This window comes from Xiphias gladius, chromosome 22 (genome assembly GCF_016859285.1).
Source record: "Xiphias gladius isolate SHS-SW01 ecotype Sanya breed wild chromosome 22, ASM1685928v1, whole genome shotgun sequence".
NCBI classification, from domain to species: Eukaryota; Metazoa; Chordata; class Actinopteri; order Istiophoriformes; family Xiphiidae; genus Xiphias; species Xiphias gladius.
Window position 1 is genome coordinate 26,038,366 of NC_053421.1, and position 18,660 is coordinate 26,057,025.

Here is an 18,660-nt window from a genome sequence, read left to right on the forward strand (position 1 = left end):
GTTTCATATGTTATATGGGCTATGGATAAACAATTGTTATTTTTGTTTGCCAAAAACTCATTCACAGACCAAGAAACGGACAGTTTGTTGTAGGGATGTCGCTTATGTTACCGTATAAAATTCTAATAACGGAAATCCTAATAGACTTGGTTGGGATTTGGGAGGGGTAGTGCTGCGTGAAAAAGTACCGTCACCACCAGTCACGGATACAGAGCAGATGAAAATCCCTTGTATTAATCAGGTTTTACAGGTGGGTAGTAGTAATGCATCATTACCTGCAGTGGACTTCTGAAACACGTTCAGTTTGATATCATGCTTATAAATAAATAAAAAGTCATAAAGTATCAAAAGCTGATACAAAAAAAAATGTAAGTATGTTTTCTGAGCTGCTACCATCATTGTGAAGTGCTTCCACTGCCTTTAACGCTGGTTTCGCTGTCTCCCGTCCAAATCCCACAGGGAACGAGTACTTTCTTTTCATTTTGGCCTAAAGAAAAGATTTTTAAAATGCCAGATTTTTGCTCAGGTGATTGAAGTTTAATTAAAACATCTCTGCTTTTCTCAGCCTCTCTTAACAACAGAAAGTGCTAAGTGCTCACATAACGCATGCACAGTGTGCAGATCACAAGCACGTTTTTTGAGCCCTCTGAAACAACACGCTGCTTCACAGCAAACCCCCTCTAATCCCACAAAGTAACACATGTCGCACTGACAATTATTCATTCAGTGAGCTAGCCTGCCTGTTCGAGGGTTAATTGGATCATGACAGGCAATGTTCAGTCCAACTTCTTCCGTTCCTTCACAATAACAAAGCCCTAACTGAATGAGCCGGCCTCCGAGCCTCGTATGGCGGGTAAATGATTCGCTCAATTACTCTCCAACTGGGACCACAAACCATATTAGACGCAAAACAGACAGCCGCAAACATGAAAGGCAACTTTGGGGATATTTAAATACCAAGAAACAAACACTTAATTTGCTAAAATTGCATTAGTGAGGCAGCTAATTGACAGCAGTGCGTGCGGCTGCCTCGGCCTGCAGTGTCCGATGGTGACCGTTCACCTCGCTAATGTGCGCTGCAGTGCGTACACTTGACAAAATATTAACGAGGTTACAGCGGGGCAAGGTCATCTGGAATGTTCTCGGCTCTGACGAGAAGCCCTGGGTTCAGGCAGCTGACGAGGGCTGGGACATCAGTAGCGGAGAAACAAAACGGTGGACGCAAAGGTCAGTCCCCCGAAAAACTCGGAGCTGCGTTGGCACAACCTGTCACGTGAAAGCCGTGCCAGCTCCGCGCACATACACGCCAGACCTCGTGCAGGTGTTCGTACACCGCCTGTGCCGCTGTGTATTTATTTTTTTATAAAAGGCACAAAGATTCTGTTTTCAGTTCTAATCAAAGCCAAATAACGCGGGAGCACGGCGGCGCGGCATTCCTGTGTATTTAAGCGCCGCTGGACGCAAACAGCAAAGTGAAGGAGCCTTATGCATGTAAACGATCCCTTCCCTGTCTTAATCACAGACGTGGACCATAGGAAAACCCGATGTTGCCCGCGCCTACAACCCACAGTGAGCTGCTCGTCTGTATGCGTGATCACACGTGGTATGGCGAGAGTTTCACCCCTCTCTATCCGTCTCGCGTCCGTGTCGCTGGCTCTCCATTGACATACAGGCTTATGCATATGGAGACGCTGCTCTTCTGAGGCGACAGCATGGGCCTGTCATCTCCAGGATTTGTTATATGTGAACTCACCTCATTTGTGTCTGTACTGTGTGAGGGGAACTGAGTGGAGGGTTTAATACTACAGGCCTCTCTTGCATGTAATGGTGGTTATTATATGCGACCAACAACAGCAGACTTTTTGTAAACAGAAGATCATTAGCCAATATAATTTTTTTTTTTTTTAAAGGAAGAATTGGGACTTGGTCTTTCTTTGTTTTTCTTTCTTTGTTGATCATAACAACGATTAATGTCAATTACTTAAAAATGACTAGAATGGCTTTTAAATGCTACTTGATGTCAGCAGTAACATATTCTGCATCAAAATATTCACATTTTATGATCAATTTATATTTTTTCTAACAAGATTTCTCCTCTCGACACCCAGAGAAAGTAAAATGTAAAAATATTGTTTTGTATTTGGGTATTTTAAAATCAATAATCAAATCAATAATGTAACCTAAAACTAAAAATCAGCGTACTTGTAATATGTATCTGTGAAGAGCTGTATTTGGAAAACCTAATCTTTTTATTCCAGTTGTGGTGTCTTCATGTCATTTGTCATTAAGCAGCATGATATATTATATTTGATATATTACATTTCTTATTTATTTTTTTAAAAAACAGCAAATGCACAGCAGGGCCCATATTTATCAACCTGCAAGGAATTAAACTTGAAATGCTCTAAACAGCCATCTTAGGAGTAAAGAATGTGTGATCCATAAGACACGTTTACCAGGCAAATCACTCCTACTTACAGCGAAGTGTAACGCAAGAGGAACCCTCAAAGAGCAGCTCTCAAGTGACCACACGATGAATCACATTAATGCTTTGAGCAGGAACAGCCGATCAGACAGAAGAATTCGCAGTCTCCGCCATTTTGTTCATTCTTTAAAGGGGCTACACGTAAGTTTTTCTCTGCCGCCCAACGTGGTTTGTTGCCACTAGCGGGTGGTGGTGGCGGTGGTTGCTTGCCAAGAGCTTCAGCCATCGTTGCGTTTACAAGACAAGAGGTTAGAATTCGCCCTCCGAGCAAAGCTACTTCTCCACATGTTGGACTGAGGGCAGACTGGACGCCGCGGTGGCGATCGGACAGGGACCAGGTGGTCCGGCTGGACCTGGGCCAGCTGGTTAGCATGCTAACTTCGGCAGAAGAAAAGAAGCGATAGAAATGGAGAAAGACGCAAAACAGCATTCCGGCGCTGGAGGCAGCTCTCGGGGAGTAAAGGAGTGAAGATTAATGCTGAACTCCTAACGTTTCTTCTGGACTGGTTAGTAAACAGCTGTTAATGCTAATGTCGGCTATGTAGCGATGGAAAAAAGTTACATATAGCACCTTAAAAAAAAAAAAAACCCTTACATTTTACTTTTATGTGTTGTTCTGCAAAAACGGGTTATTTTAATTTTCAACTTCTATCTCGATTTATTGTATCTAGCGTAAATCGGGATGAAATAAAAGGAAAAGGTCCGAAATAGAAAAAAAATTCTGCTTAAAAAATTACTTCAGGGAAATGGAAAGTGATTGCAAACAAAATCAATGTTAGCGTCACTGATGACGTTAAATCCGTCAATACAGCTCATCTGACACTTCTTCAGCTAATGTACTTACTATTCATGACCGATGAAATGTTGGACCAGCACCCAACATGTCTCAGAGGATTGCTCACCTCGGTTTCTGTACTACAGTCAACCAGGATCTACTTTTAACTAACTTAAGAGCTCTTTTAAATTTAAGAACATTTTTAAGTTGTAAGAACTATGGCAAATTTGTCTTATTTGTCAGTTTGTGAGTAGTTTTATTTTTCACCTAAGTTCACAGTGTTACTTTTAGCAGTTTGGTAAACACGGGCCGAGGATGATGACATACAGTATTTGGGTGACTTTTCCACGTTTCAGCACAGTTGACCCACATACCCTGGCATGGGTCCATTTTTGCCCAGGTTGTACACTTGTCGCGGGTTCAGAAGATACTGGAACTTTCTGTAAATCCTTCAGGAGAGAAGATGCAGAGAGATCACATCCAAAAAAGAAACATCCGTCCACAACATCAAATCAACGAAAAACTAAAACTCACAATTCAAACATCTGACTCAGATGTAGCAGATGAGGCTCAAAAACGATGATTTACTGTCAGATTTTTTTCCTCTAAGTGCCAATGGCGCCCAGCGTCCAATCAGAGCGTGACAATGCAGTGGACTGGCCAGCGGGGTGGGACATACCCAAAGGCCCCTTGAGGAGAAACCATTAGAAAGACTAATTCATTTTAATTTCAATTTCATTATATCAACTGGCTGAAGTCATATTTTGATCTCATAATTTAAACAAATGAGGGCCGGCGTAATAAGGAGCGAATGAATATGTTTCAGTAATAACCCAATTAGCCCTGGGTTAAAGAAGGGGGACCAGCCAGGGACCTGACAGTGAGGAGGGTGTCTGAGGAGAGGAGAAGGGGTATGTATGAGCTGACGGCGGAGGCGGCCGGCACGTTAGGTAAATGTTATTGTGTTTTTCATTTGACTGAGTAAGCCTAAAGCACTTGGCAGCCAGAGGCCACGCCGCTGCCTTACCCTCCGTGGCTGAGGAGCAGGGCTTCAGAGGCCTCTTGTAGCATGTCGAGGAAGATTGTGTGCTTACCTCTCTCCCTGCTTCCCCCCGCTCTTCGGATTGACAAACACTAGCAGAGGATGAGTGCCCTCTATTGTTGTGATCTGAATGGGAGATGTCAAAACAAACCGTTGGTGCTGGGAGACTGCAGGATGCTTCACAGGAATTCACTCTGGAGCCGTATCCCTCAGACAGTACACACAGCACTTGCAAGCAGTGCCAGTCATCTGATACATTTTACACCGTAGTTTGCCTGCTACCGGGCCAAGGTAAAGTGTGGGTGCTCACTATTCCTTTGCCTGAGTCCAGATTTAATCTTGTGTTAATTATAATACCTAATTATTAAGGAGAGAGGTGATAAAGTCACCAGAAATGTATTTTTAAGCCATCACATCCATGTTCCATTTAAAGGGTTTTTTTTTTTTTTTTGATGAACTGATCTAGTTTATTTGAAGGATAAGGTCGTCATTACTATATGTTTTTCTTATTCCCACGAAAATAGTCAGTCTCTGGATATTTTTCCGTCTTTCCCACCCTGTCTGTGGCTCTCAACCCCGAGCCCATTCATTCTTACTGAAGACGAAAATCTTTAAAAACGGGGAACAAATATGTAGTTTCGTTTTTAAAATGGCTAAGTAATTTCCTGGAACAGCTGGGCATTGTAGTTTTTAGCAAATGTTACTCAAATAGGAGTAAATAGTGCATTTGTTGTGGACTATTTTCAGTGGCGGATTAATACAAATTCAGTGCACTAAATAATATCTGTAGCAGCGGGACGGTGTATGCGGGTTTGAGTCAAAATAAACTCCTGCAGCTGCGTTCAGGGCGATGAAGACGCATGTCAATCAGTGCAACATGGCGAGTCACTGGTGTGTTTTTAATCGTTTTTGGACAACAAATGAGCTCCGCAGCACAATGGAATAAGCTGCATGGAGCTTTGGATACACGGACAATATTTTTCGTAGGTTAAATTCGTTGTTGGTTTTTGTTCATGGGATTTATTGACAATAAGAAAGCTGTAGAATATTGTGAGCAAAATACAAACTAAATACGTTCGTAAGTGTTTTGCTGCTCTAATTTGGACCCAAAATTTAGCAGATACTGAGGTTTTTATAGATGTGATGGCGAATGATAGTACAGTAGATGCAAGATGTTCTTCAAATTTCAATAACCAGACAGCCGTGGATATACAGTACAGTAAAACACCCTAATCAGTGCTCTCAACCTGATAACTCATGATTCATAATTTAGTCACTACAGTTATTTGTCACTGCTTCCGAATTGGCAGGGCAGTTCGTTTCGTGGAACGTGAGGAAGGATCTTCCAGTTTCTCTGAGCGGTGGTGAAGACGGGGAAAGACAGAGCCCGCGGCGCCTGAGGTCGAACTCGCAGAGTGTCACATAAACAGGCTCTAATCCAGTGGCCCCCTGTTTGAATTGTCCTTCCTGCAGTTAGTCTGCAGCGACTCGCCCCGTGCTCTCCCTGACACAGATGAAGCGCTTAACTCCCCCTGTCTGCTATCCCAGCAGGCCAAGGGTGAATTAATGAGCTCCCTGTCCAGTCCAGAGTGATCCATTACTTCCTGTAATTATAAATAATAATCTTGATTATTACGCTGGTTAGCCAGCAAGAGGCATAGATGGATGTGCCTGGGATATGATTCATCGTATTGCTCTCCCAGCCACGCGTAGACGAGCAGTCGCCAAAGACGGCGGCAGCTTTCCATCGCCAGCATGCTGGCTGACAGATATTAGAGAGGATCAGGCCGGACTGGGCTTTGCTGTATGACAGCGATTACCAGCAGGGCCTGCGGAGTCCCATCCTACACCCCAACACCAACTACAGAGAAAAAAAACATGGCATTCAACAATGAAAAAAGCTTTGATGCAGGGATACCCTCTTAAAATAACTGTCATGGCAACCCATCTACACTTGGTGCAGAGAAATACTATTTTGTGCTTTCAGCCGGCTAAAGTTTCTCCTGCTCGCTTTTCTTATTTTTCCAACTTTTCGAGCTTCTTCATTCGTCACACTGGTGAAAATTTTCACTGGTAACTTATTTAAGCTGCACCCTCACTAAATGTGCCAGAAGAGAGACTTCTGGTCACTCTGTAGTGAGCGTAGTGTTGTCATTCAGTTGCGCAGCCACTCTAAAGCTGCACTGTTTAGACCAGAGACCGGCTGATCGCGCCGAAGCCGCCCGGAGCTGGCTGACCGGAACGACGGACACCCCCTTGGCAATCAGGAGGAGGACACGCAGAGGATGGGGAGGAGGAACGAGGAGGCGAGGGACGAGAGCTGGGTCCGGACAGCAGAGACCGATGGAGAAGAGGAGATATGAGCTCTTTCATCATGGTGGCCGATGTGAGATCGCTGGACAATAAGATGGACGAGCTAGTGGCCCCTTGCGAGGAATCGGAGGGACTTCTCTGAGTGTAGTGTTATGTGTTTTACACAGACATTGCTACAGGAACACACTCCTGATCCCTGCCCCACCATCGACGGCTTTCAGACGGTTCGGTCGGACAGGAACGTGAACGTTTCTGAAGCCCAGACACTGAACTGTTAGCCGTGGGGCTACGTCCATACTACATGTCCTGGAAAGTTCTCACACACCATCTTGGTAGGGTTAGTTAACCAACCCTCCCCCCCGGTAACCCATCAACCGCGTGTGGCGCCATCATCTCTTTAACTGCGAAACTGCAGACCCAAGTGCTTTCTTCACGATCTCCGGGGACTTCGATCAAGGGACCCTCGACACATTACTTTTTGCACATTTGTATTTGTACATTTTTCTATTCATTAACTGTGTATTTGTTATTATTAGTGTTTTGTAGTAGTTTTTACTTTTACAGTACGTGTTGAGCAGTTGTAACAAAGCAATTTCCCTGTGGGGATAAATAAAGTTTTTCTGTTGGGTGAATTCAACTTTTTCTGCTGTGACTCCGCCAAACATTCCAGGTCCTGTAACCTTCTGTCCTTTCGGCAACACCTTTTCCGATCTGACAACCAAATGTAAAAAGCTCCAAGGTCCGGGCCTGTGACGAGACGGGCATCGGGCTCTCGCTGTTCCCCTACACTGTCAGATCAGCTGAGTTAGTGCAACATTTTAAAAAGCTTTAAAACCTCACCTGTATCCAGTAGACTGGCTTTTGATAACATTCTTTTCTAATTTGTACTCCAATGGTTGTATATAGTTTCTTTTTATGTTTTGTTTTATTTCTCTATATTTGGACAGTCCTGTATTTTCTGTGCCTGCGTGAAGCACCTCTCAACTCAGAATTTGAAAGGCGCTATAGAAATAAAAGTTTGCTTTCTTACTTCTTGGCTTAACGTTGGAAGTTGTTGACTCATTTTACAACAGATGCTTACAATGAATTTACAAATTAAGAACTGCGAGATGCTATCTTATGATAATCTGATGAAATATGTCCATTTTAAGCATTGATTTTGGAAAAATTAACCACATTGTTATCCTGCATCAAAAGAAGATTGTAATTATAAAGCATTTCTCAAATCCAGTTTTGCAAATTCTGCCCTTTCTACCTTATTATCAATGAAATCACTTTAGTTTAGATGAATCCCTGTGTCTACACTAGGGCACTGCAGCATGGAACTGCATGTACTGTATCTAGACTGTAAGAAATGATGGCAGTAATACTACACTGAGGTTAAAAAGGACACGGATTTGAGGGTTACCTGCAGCCCTTGGCCGTCCACGGTGACTGAGTTGGCTCTCTGCATTTTCCCCCGGCTGGACTGGCTGGACCGGGAGTCTTTCCTCACCGTTGACTGCCTTTCCTGAGGTCAAAGGTCAGACAGGGATGTTGTTCAAAGACCCGCAGATTAAGTTTCCTTCCAAACTGGTGAATTCAGGAAATTTGTGACTTCTACTCTTCAGAGCTCTGAGACAAGTTATGAAACAAATTTAAATCAATCACGGTACTTTTTTAATCAGATTGTTGCTTTTCCTTAATTTGTATCATTTGGAAAAGTTAAAGTTACCATTATATGCCTCTTAACTGGATATTTTTTTGTTTCTGGTTTCTGTTTTGTTTTGTTTTTTCTGATTACTTTTAGGTCAACAAATTTACCATCTCTCCAACACATATGTTATTCCTGGAAGCATGAGAAGGGCAGACCATCAGGCTGGAAAATAAATCACTTCATTTTATGGGACTGTCGTCTCCCAATAATTCACCAATCCAGAAAGTTACCTGTTTAAGCTGGTGCTGATAACGGGGAAAGTTCGGAGATAGTTGTTTCAGTTTGAGTTTGGTTTCCGAGCAGATTTAGATTTCCAGAGGAATTTCTTTTAAAGAAACTGCTCAATTTATATAAAACTTGCAGAAAACACAAATGCACCTCTATAGCTAAATAAATAAAATATAAATAATCTAAATAATAATTTAAAAAAAAACGTTGGTGTCTGGGGAGGATGTTTGGTGGACTTTGAACTAAGACCTCAGTATTTCGAAAAGCCTGGCTACAGCCCTGGTTGCAACCCTGCTTTGACGCTGTCCTTTTTGGCCGTGGCTGGACAACTTTTACCACAGAAATTTAAAATAATTCATATTTTGATGAGCCCTTTCAGGCACTGTCTTTTCCTCTGAAACAGCCTTGTATCGTTTTGGAAATAAACTCTAAAGATGAGAAAAAAAAGAAAGGTTTGCCATTTCAGCGCTCAGTGGGGGAACACAGGCTGATGATTGGATCCCTGAGATTTATCACTCACTCACTCCTTTTTCTCTTCTACTTCGGAGCTGCTGTAACAAATGAATTCCCCCTGTGGGGATCAATTAAGTTTCATCTCGTCCCTCAGATAACGCGGCGTCGAACATGGTCAGGCTCACTCAGCCAGGACCGCTGACCGGTGAGGAGTGAAGTCTTACCAGAACAATGGGGCAGATTGAGTTGGGGGGCAGGATGTGATCCTTCAGGGGTCCACAGTCACACTCAGGTTTCACGTGGGAGGCGCACTTGTTATGGAGCTGCAGGAGCAACCGTTATTAACAGCCAAACTTGTGTCAATAACAGTACATGTTTAAGTGTACATTTTCAGGTATATGCTCAGCATTTATCTGCATTACATGTGTCATTGCCTCTGTTGTATTTTCTATTAACTTGCAACCACAAAAACAAGTGTTTTCTGGGTATAAATTGGCGGGATGACTTGTGAGGTATCAGAGGTGCAAAAATGAAACCCTAAACAACAAGAAGCAGTGGGAATATAATGAGGAGGTGGCTGCCTCTCCTCGGGTGGCAGCTTACCGTGATTTGACACCACACACAGTGGAGGCCAGTCAGGCCCTGGTAACACTTAATGGTTTTGTGACACTTGTCGCACTTGGTGGGGCAGTTCCCTTCCACCCAGAAATGATGCATTACCTGCGGAGAGAGGCAGAGACAGCATACAGGGAGGGAAAGAAGTGAGAAAAGAAACACGGTGCAGAAAAACAAGATATATATATACAAAGGCACAAGTGACACAACAATTAAAGACATCAGGAGGCAAAGAAAAACAAGGAAGGATGAAGAGCCGAAGGAAAAAAGAGCAAGAAAGAAAGAGGCCAGACAAATGACGCTGCCGGTATCTGTGTCTTTAAACTAGGCTTATCCTGGTAATTAGCAATGCTTAGTACCAGATTGAGTTGTTTTAATTCCATTACAGGAAGAGAAGCCCTCATCCTAAGCTCCAAGGAGCATCGCTGATCCAAGCGTGCCGACTAGTAAACACTTCAATTGGACGCACCTCTGTGTTTTTCTTGGACTTGACATAGGTTTTGATGCAAGACGGCGGAGCGCGAGCCACGCAGCGTTCGTGGACCGTGTACTTGCAGACTGGGAAAGGAAAAAAAAGTTTTAAGACTTTCAAGTAAAAAATAGGGAACACAGGGGAAAGAAAAAATGACTTTCCACCATACACAAGGGTTTGAATAGTGTATTTGTGAAAGATGTGCTGAAGGCGCTTGTTGCCAATATTTTGTGAAAAGCAGCTTCTGTGTAAGGTAGAGTTGGGTGCTCTGTGGAAAAAAAGGAAAACGGTAATTGGGATGGAAACACAACAAGTGTTTATACTTTCAGAATGGAAAATACATAAAATAAAGTCTTTTGTTGAGTGTCTCTCAATTCATGGTAATTTTTTTTTCCATCTCTATCACTGAGTGTTTCTCATTCACATTTCTGGAAAAAGCTTTTGTGTCATCACGGGACGCTGAAACTTTATTTATTCTAGGCTCCCGGTGAAACATACGACTCAGTTGTTTTTCACATGAATTGGATCACACAGTGACATCCATCATATCGGCGCTGCAACGCTTGAGCAGGCCATGCCGCCCCAGTCTGCTGTATTCCATTATTGCACCTATCCGTACGCAGCTAGGTTTCTGTTGAACCCTTAATAGTAGAGTGAAGGACTCACAGGAGCAGCAGAGTCCCTGCTTCCCCAGTCCAATTAGCATGTTGAGACACAGGTTACAGTAGGCTGGCTTGTTGAAGTGCTTCAGTCTCCACACGTGCTGCCCGTCATCTTTTACATTCTGCAGAAACAGATCGAATGATTAATTGATTGAATCCATATTAATTAGCTGACTGACTGGTAATGTATGGTGGCCATATTTACCACATGAGTTTGTTTTTGTTTTGTTTGTTTTTTTACAGTAAACTTTTTTTTATTTTACTTTTTAAACTTCCAGCTAAGTGGTCCAAATGCAGTTAAAGACGGAGGACGGGTCTTTCTGTCTTCCATTTGCAGTAATATTCATTCATAAAAAATGACATCTAGTGGGGATTTTCTGTCGAAGCTGGTCAAATGCTTCCATCTAGCGGGAAAATAATGAACTGACGTCACCACCGACATGCTCTCATTAGTGTGGGGATTACGCAGCAGCAGCAGCAGCAGGGAACCACGTGTCAGGATGTCCTCAGAAAACCACTGGGGTGGTGTCTAAGATGTTATGAGATCATTTATGAATTACATTAAATGGTGTAATGAGGATTTGTTTGTCAAATACTGCACATTCGCTGCCTCTAGTCCTTTTGAGATCATCAAGTACGGTAGCATGGGCTAGAAAGGGAAAATAAAACAGTTCGTTTCAGATTCGCATTTTAAATTTTAGCAATTTAGCTGACACGGTAATTTGCAGTAAGCCATTAGAGAATGCATGTACATCTGTGACCTTAGAGTAATTAACATAATCATCTTGCAGGGACGGATTGAAATAAGCTGGAGAATAGCTGGAGAGAGACTGATAAAGTCAATTTACACTTGCAGGATGCCAGAGAAGATGGCCATCTTTTTTTTTTTTTTTTTGGCTGGTGCACTAAAAACTGTGTGGAACCACTCATCTTAAATATCAGTTTTAAAATAGCAACAATAGCATTATTTTTAGTTATTAGCAGTTGCTGTATTTACGAGAAAAATCACACATATCAGGTTGCGTGCGTGTCCTTCTTATCAGCACCACACCGAACCCTCGGTCTCGCACAGTCTGGCCCGGTAGCTGTCGGCTCTGGGTTGAAAGACCATTTCCAAAACAACTCGTATGAGCATTATCTGATTTGCCACTGTTTTGCAATGTTTAGTGAAAATCCACCTGTTTAGGACGCATCGATCATACACGTGGATACCCAAGACTTGGATCACGTTGCGTGAGTACTTTTTAAGACTTCTTAGCCACGCTCGCGGCTGTAGGGAAAGTTGGTCTGTTGGTTGGTCCACACTGAAACATCTCAGAAAATATTGGATGGATTTTGTACAGATTTCAATGGTTTCCCAGAGGAAGAATCCTACTGACTTTGGTGAGACTCTGGTGATACTTTATGTAGCGTCAGCAGAGGTTCAAATTTGTGTCTTTGAGTGAAATATCTCGACAACTACTGAATGGATTACCACGGACTTTGGCACACACGTTCACGTTCCCTTCAGGATGAACCGTAACAACTTAGACGATTAGCCGACTTTTCATTCCAGCGCCACCATCGGGTCAAAGTTTAGACTTGTCCAGCACTTTGGTTTATGCCCAAGTAGTGCTAAGTAGGAAATGTTAGCATACTAACATGCTAAACTAAGATTGTGAACATGGCGAACATTATACCTGCTAAACAGCAGCAAGCCAGCAACGTCATTGTTAGCCTGTTAGCTGGCTAACGTCAGCATTTCGCTCAAGTCACAGCTGTGGCTGTGAGCGCAGCCTCACAGAGCTGCTAACACGGCCGTAGACTCTCAGTCTCGTTAATGGACATTTTGATGTTTTAAAGACATTGTTAAATGGCTATACCTGAAGTTGATGTGCACATTTTGACACGGGAGCAACTGATAATACTAGATGAGTACGTACACTAATTCCAGGTTGACTACGTTTTAGATTTATGCCTTTGTCAATTTCGACTCTGATAAAAGGCGCAGTAGAGTCAAAACCGGAAGCGAATCGATCAGTGTGTGTGCTAGTCTCTTCTCAGTCTTTCTCTCTGATATTGCCACTGTAAAATGTTTTCTTTCTGAGAGTGTTAGCAAGCGACAAGCGTTAGAGGCCTCTCTGTGGACTCACCGTCTCCAGGCCCAGCAGTACCAGCAGGGGGATGGTGGTCATGCCTCCCTGGATCCACTCCTCCAGTGACACGGTGCCATCGTGATCGTAGTCGATCTCCTGCATCATTTCCTGGAGGATCTATAAACAACAGCAATGGTCAGAAGAGCAAAGAAGAAGAAGAGAAGGAGCAAAACCTCACCACAAGGCCCATACAGTATCTGTTCCGGAGCTTTTGATCATATCACATGATCTTCATTTGCCCAATGGTCATGTAACTGTAGATGCTCAAATTTCCATTTTCTTCTGAGCGCTTAAAGGAAATTATGCGATTGTTTTTCTCAGCTATATCCAAGGTCAAGCATAAACTTTGAAGCGAAGTGTATTTTTAATGCACACATGATTATAATCTATAATCTTTGTGAGAAAAGCCAAGCCGTGAAATGATGTGTTTTCAGGCCCTGTGCTCACTAACTACGGTGCAAAAAAAAGTATGCGAAATAAATAAATGTAGAAATAAGTAACTGAGCATTAGGAATAAAAAATAAATACTATTATAAGACTGAATAAAGAGATTAATGGTCAATAAATAAATAAACGATATTATATTTTTTGTATCAATGTGGCAATAAATGATCAAGGAAAAAAATAAATAAATGTAGTAATAAAAAAAATAAAGAAAACAATAAACACAGAGAGAGATTTTTTCTATGTTTATTTATTGCCCCTGAATATATGTATTTATTCATTTTGGGAAAGATTTAATTTATCAACCAATTTTTATTTCTTCATGCTCATGTTCTGTTCATTTATTTTTTTTTCCTCATTTCATCTTAAAACTGACATCCGCTCAGCCTGCTGGCAAAAGATTCCAAAAAAGTAAAATGAGCCGAAGAGGTGTCTGGTAACAGGCCTAGAGTTGTACTTCACAGTATGTTCAACTCAAACTCGTGATATTACGGATTTTTGTTAATGCGTCATGTGTCTTTCCTACTGGTTTCAGCTCGGTCACGTCCCACTCCAGGTACTCTGCCACATGCATCATCTGGGAGATAATGTGCTCCAGCTCCTGCGGCGAGACCACAGACAGTCATTACAGGCACAAAAATACTGTATTTACCTTCCTGTATATTGCAGCCTTACCAGCTGATGTCGCCAAATGTCTTCGGCGTGAACGGGCTGGTAAACAGTGTGTAATAGCAGGTTGGGAATGTCATTCTTCCGCAGAGAAGAGTTGCTCGGAGGAAAAACAAAGGCAGCGTGGGAAGGGCTCCGAAGCTGATGGTTTAATTACAATGGTTTCTCTTTTTTTTTTTTTTTATGTCTGTGAATGTCACTGTGCGCTTCACTGGATGCAAATACAAAGCAAACCCCCCCCCCCCCCCCCAAAAAAAAAAATCTCAACGGTTGTAAGAATCTGAATGCTGCAACTTTAAGCATCCGCCACAATAACCTCTCACTGTGTGTGTCACCATGGAAACAGACAGCTGCCACATTACAGCTGTGATGGCAACGTGTACACACCCCCAAGTCTGAAAGTAACAGAGTCGTGACATCAACAACAACAACAACAACAACAGGAACTGGCTGCAGATCATAAGTAGAGGTGCACCAACCCACCAGTGCCCCCCCCCCACCACCAACACACACCTCCACCCCGGCCTCCAAGTGAGCGCGGTGGAGGTGCCGCAGGGGGTGGCTGCTGACATCACAAGGGGCTGACGTCAGACCACTAACGAGGAGCTAATTGCCAGTTTCCTGAGACTGTGACCTTTTGAGGCAAAGGGAGGGGGAAGTGATGCTGGTGTCGGGTGTCGGCTGGAGGTCGATGGTGTTATAAAAAGGCAATCGTGGTGACCCAAAGAGGCACCAAAAAGGCAATGCAGCGCAGAGGGTGGCGGGAGTTGTCCGCCTGCAGTACAAATAAGCTGGACGGAGCAAAGTGTCGGTGAAAGAAAAACTCTCTAAATCACTTAAATCTTCTCTTGGAAAAAAAAGGGAGAGATGCACAGTTGCCCTTACAACTAAGATACAGGACATAGAGTTGTCCGTGCTGGTAAAAATAAACCTCTACTGAACTGAGCTGAAATGTTTTCTTGTAAATAAACCAAAGTCTCACAGTCGTTCCAGTAAAGGTCAGTTGTTTCCTGCGGAATTCCTCTTGATCCATTTTTACTATTTTCCATTATGTTTCCCCCCGTGTCTGTTTGTTTGTTTGTTTGTCAGCAGCCTTACACAATAACTTCTGAACCTTTTCCTACTAAACTTGGCGGAGGGATGGGGCAGGGGCCAGGGAAGAGCCCGCTACATTTTTGGCGCTGTTCCGGTTATAGGGGTGGATCCAGGGATATTTTTTTTTATCACGTTCCTTAACATTGCGAGATCGGCCATTTTTTGGCATTTTCCTCAATACCTGGCCTTGGCGGAGGTATGTGCTCTACTGAGTGCCATTCTGGTTTTGTGAAGTTAGGGCATTTTAGTTAATGCAATTAAGGCTTGGAACAGATTCCGGGTCATATTTTATTTAGATAGACAAATGCTCATACACATTACTATTAATGTTAATATCTTTAAAGTCACTCTACATATTGGCTCATTCTGTTTTAGCTGTTACCACCTTTGTGTTACCAGATTTTCTAGTTTTATTCTCATCAGTTTCTTAGATTTGACTGACTGACCCTTTTTTGTTTTAAAGAAATCTTATTTTGTAATACCTTAATCTCACATCCTTTAATTTTTTCGTAAACTTTTTTATTCTAATAACACGTATTTTCTAGGCCTGACAAAATAGATTTGTTGAAACATTCGCTATGGCTGCTTAACACTGACGTATTATCCTTCCCAAATGCGTTAAAGAAGTTATTTTAGTGAGATTTCTCTGGCTTCAGTGATATCTTGTGCTAGATTTGGCTAAAAAAAACCCAATCTGATTCAACATAATCTCAACAAAAGAGATTACTGAGTTTTTTTTTTTTTAAAAGCAAAAAGTTAAAAAAATAAAAAAACAAAAATAAAAACAGTACTAATTTTAAGAAAATACCGGAGATATAGAAATAACAGTACTTCACCCCATCGTCAGTTGAATTATCTTTTTAAGATAAAGAACTATTGTTGGCTGAATCTGGAACTAAATAACTACTTTCAGTGCAGACAGATGTGCTGGATTGTCAAAACTTGCTTGTTTCTGACCCTGTCAAAGGAAGAAAAAAAAAACAAAACCAACAAACATCAGAACAGAAACAGCTCAAACAAGCTACACTGAAAACGTTTGGGCAGTTCACAAACAAACCAGCAGATGGACCCATCCGCTACAGAAATAACATCAGTGTGGCCCGCAGAGGAGGAGGGAGACAGGGATGCAGGGAGAAAGTGCTCAATAAGACTTCCTCCATGGTTAAATCCTTGATGTGTTCACACACACACACACACACACACACACACACACACACACACACACACACACACAGCATTAGCTGAATTATTTAGTCATCCCTGCACTTAACGAGTGCAGCTTTACTCAATAATTCAGCAGCTGGATGAGAATAACGGCAACACAGAAAAAAACAAAACAAAACTCTGATGTCCAATTAAGCAATGTAACCTTGTGAATAAATGATGTGATAAATGCAATTAAGAGATGTGGGAAGATGTTCCAATAAATGGCAAACTCCCGTCGGGAAAAGCTTTATGAGAGCTGCAAAGATCATTTCTAAAGAAATGAGATAAGGCAGGAACAGAGTACACTGGCTAAATAAACCGACTTTCATTTGATAATAAATTAAGAGTATAGGCTCCGGACAGGACACCTTTGAGACCAGAAAACATGGAAGCATAAAGGATTATAACTTTTATTTAATAAACTAAAAGAGCTTATTACGATTGTTATTTTTCGCCAGGCGGAAAGAGCAACACAACATGAAAGAAAGAGTTTGATTGAATGTGCCTGTTGATCCCCAAATACACCAAAGGAAACTCTGACTCCCTCCAATAAAAGGCCGAGACAAAGAGAGATATAAAAAGACACAGAAAGAGCGGAGAAAGAAAGGAGGAGGAAGATACCCAGGAAATACTTGGGTATGGCAAATAAATGTTAACATGACAGTGTAAATCAACATTAAAGACTCCCATGTTCTGTACCATCTGTTGCCTTACTTATATTAAACCAAATGTCCGCCTGTGTTGCTTGAAAAAAAAAGGCCAGTATCAACACGGTGTATTATTAAGGTTCTGTACATGTTCAAGTTACTGTCATCATGTCATGTTAAACTCATACACACAGGATTTTGTTTGGATGAGCATTTATGGAAAAAAAAAAAAATGGACACAGAAACAATCTCACTGGTTGAGTTTAATCTCAGTGGGCAGAGCCAAAACAAACAGTTCTGCAGAGTGCAATTACAAACGGAGAACTAAGGTTTAACACAGACCATAAAATCAGTAGAAGAAATTATTAATTGATTTCACTTCACTTCTGCCCTTTCCTTCCTCTGCACCCGACAAAGAGCCAGCGTGAGCGCCAAACATTTCTTCGTGTGATAAAGAGGAAATTTTAACGGGGGCATCCTACAGTGTTGTGATTCTTTTGGGAGATTTAATTCACAGATTTCTGGACTCAGCACCTGGAAAAATAGCTTTTGTGTTTTTTTTCGCGCCGGTCGTTTCATGCATTCGTGGCCACAAGTAAAGACTCAAAGGCTGAATATCCAGCAGTCGGACCGAACAGGGTTCTGTGTCACCACAACATGCATTCACAGAGCTGGCCACGGCTCGCACTGCGCGCGAAGCAAAAGTTTGTTAGCTACAGCAGATGTCGGACGCGGTGCCACGGCCAAGGAAAATACTGGTTTCTGATTCGCTGGCAGTTGCTGGTGGCTGTTAAAATCGTGTAACGGGACACATCAAAGAACGATCCAGTCAACGGTTAAGCTGCTGCTCTAACTGAGGGTTTCCATCTACCTGCTTTTATGTGCATTTTTAAATTTCCCACTTAGCTGCTCCGTGTGGCTTGATGATGCACTTTTCCACGATGCAGCAGAGCAAGAATTCATGGTATTAGCTTTGTCCTCACTTACCCTTTGTCTTTTTCACCGGGCTTCGGTCTGACCTTACATAGCCTGAAAAACTGCTTTCCACCCACCGAGGTTTTACTCAGCCAGTGACATCACTTCTGTTCCTTGTAGAGTCAGTTGTCTGGCTTGTGTATTTAATCTTTTTATTTGTGTATTCTAGGTTCCCAGTGTTTCTTCTATCTCTGCGATTAATAAATCTCTCATCGGGACTTATTTACTGTCTGCACATTACTTTAGCTCAGACGCTTGCTGCATATTAATAAAAGAACCAAACAGTCATGTGACACGGGATGACACTCACACTCAAGCTTGTCCTCAGGACGCCCGCCCTCCACCAGCGACAGGTAACACACGATGTCCTTGAGCTGCACCGTATCCAGGGGCCTGGGCAGTGCGGGCGTCTTCAGAGGGGTCGAGCTGCCTTTGATCAGCTTCAAACCTCGAGGGGGACGGAGATGAAAGGTCAAAAACATCCTCCACAACGCCTCTAATGTTGGCCCAACAGTTAGGCTGCCTGACATTAGTCATGCGGTTGAATTTAGCAATGGTGGGTGGTGTCCAGCTCAGCGGAAGGCAAACAAAAACATACTCGAGTTTTGGCCTTGCTCTGGGGGCAGGGCTGTATTCTAGCAAGTGGCGTTAAGCGGATTAAACATCTACACTGGAATATTTCCGCCTTTTCTCGTCGTGTTCAATAGTTAAAGGTCAAGAGCAAAACATGATGCTCAGTCATTAACGC

The 18,660-nt window shown here is 42.5% G+C and overlaps 1 protein-coding gene across 1 annotated transcript in view; it reads right to left on the reverse strand.

Annotated features, from left to right (window-relative positions):
- dgkb (diacylglycerol kinase, beta) overlaps positions 1–12,953 on the reverse strand; it is a 55,039-nt gene extending 42,086 nt beyond the window's left edge. Inside the window, exons 1-7 of the mRNA XM_040117874.1 lie at positions 12,874–12,953; positions 10,077–10,165; positions 9,596–9,712; positions 9,217–9,315; positions 8,024–8,125; positions 4,355–4,428; positions 3,635–3,709 (exon numbers count right to left, since the gene is read on the reverse strand). Coding sequence (XP_039973808.1) covers positions 3,635–3,709; positions 4,355–4,428; positions 8,024–8,125; positions 9,217–9,315; positions 9,596–9,709 — 464 coding nt within the window. The 5' untranslated portion in view covers positions 9,710–9,712; positions 10,077–10,165; positions 12,874–12,953. The remainder of the gene's footprint in view (positions 1–3,634; positions 3,710–4,354; positions 4,429–8,023; positions 8,126–9,216; positions 9,316–9,595; positions 9,713–10,076; positions 10,166–12,873) is intronic.
- Between the last annotated feature and the right edge of the window lie 5,707 nt (positions 12,954–18,660).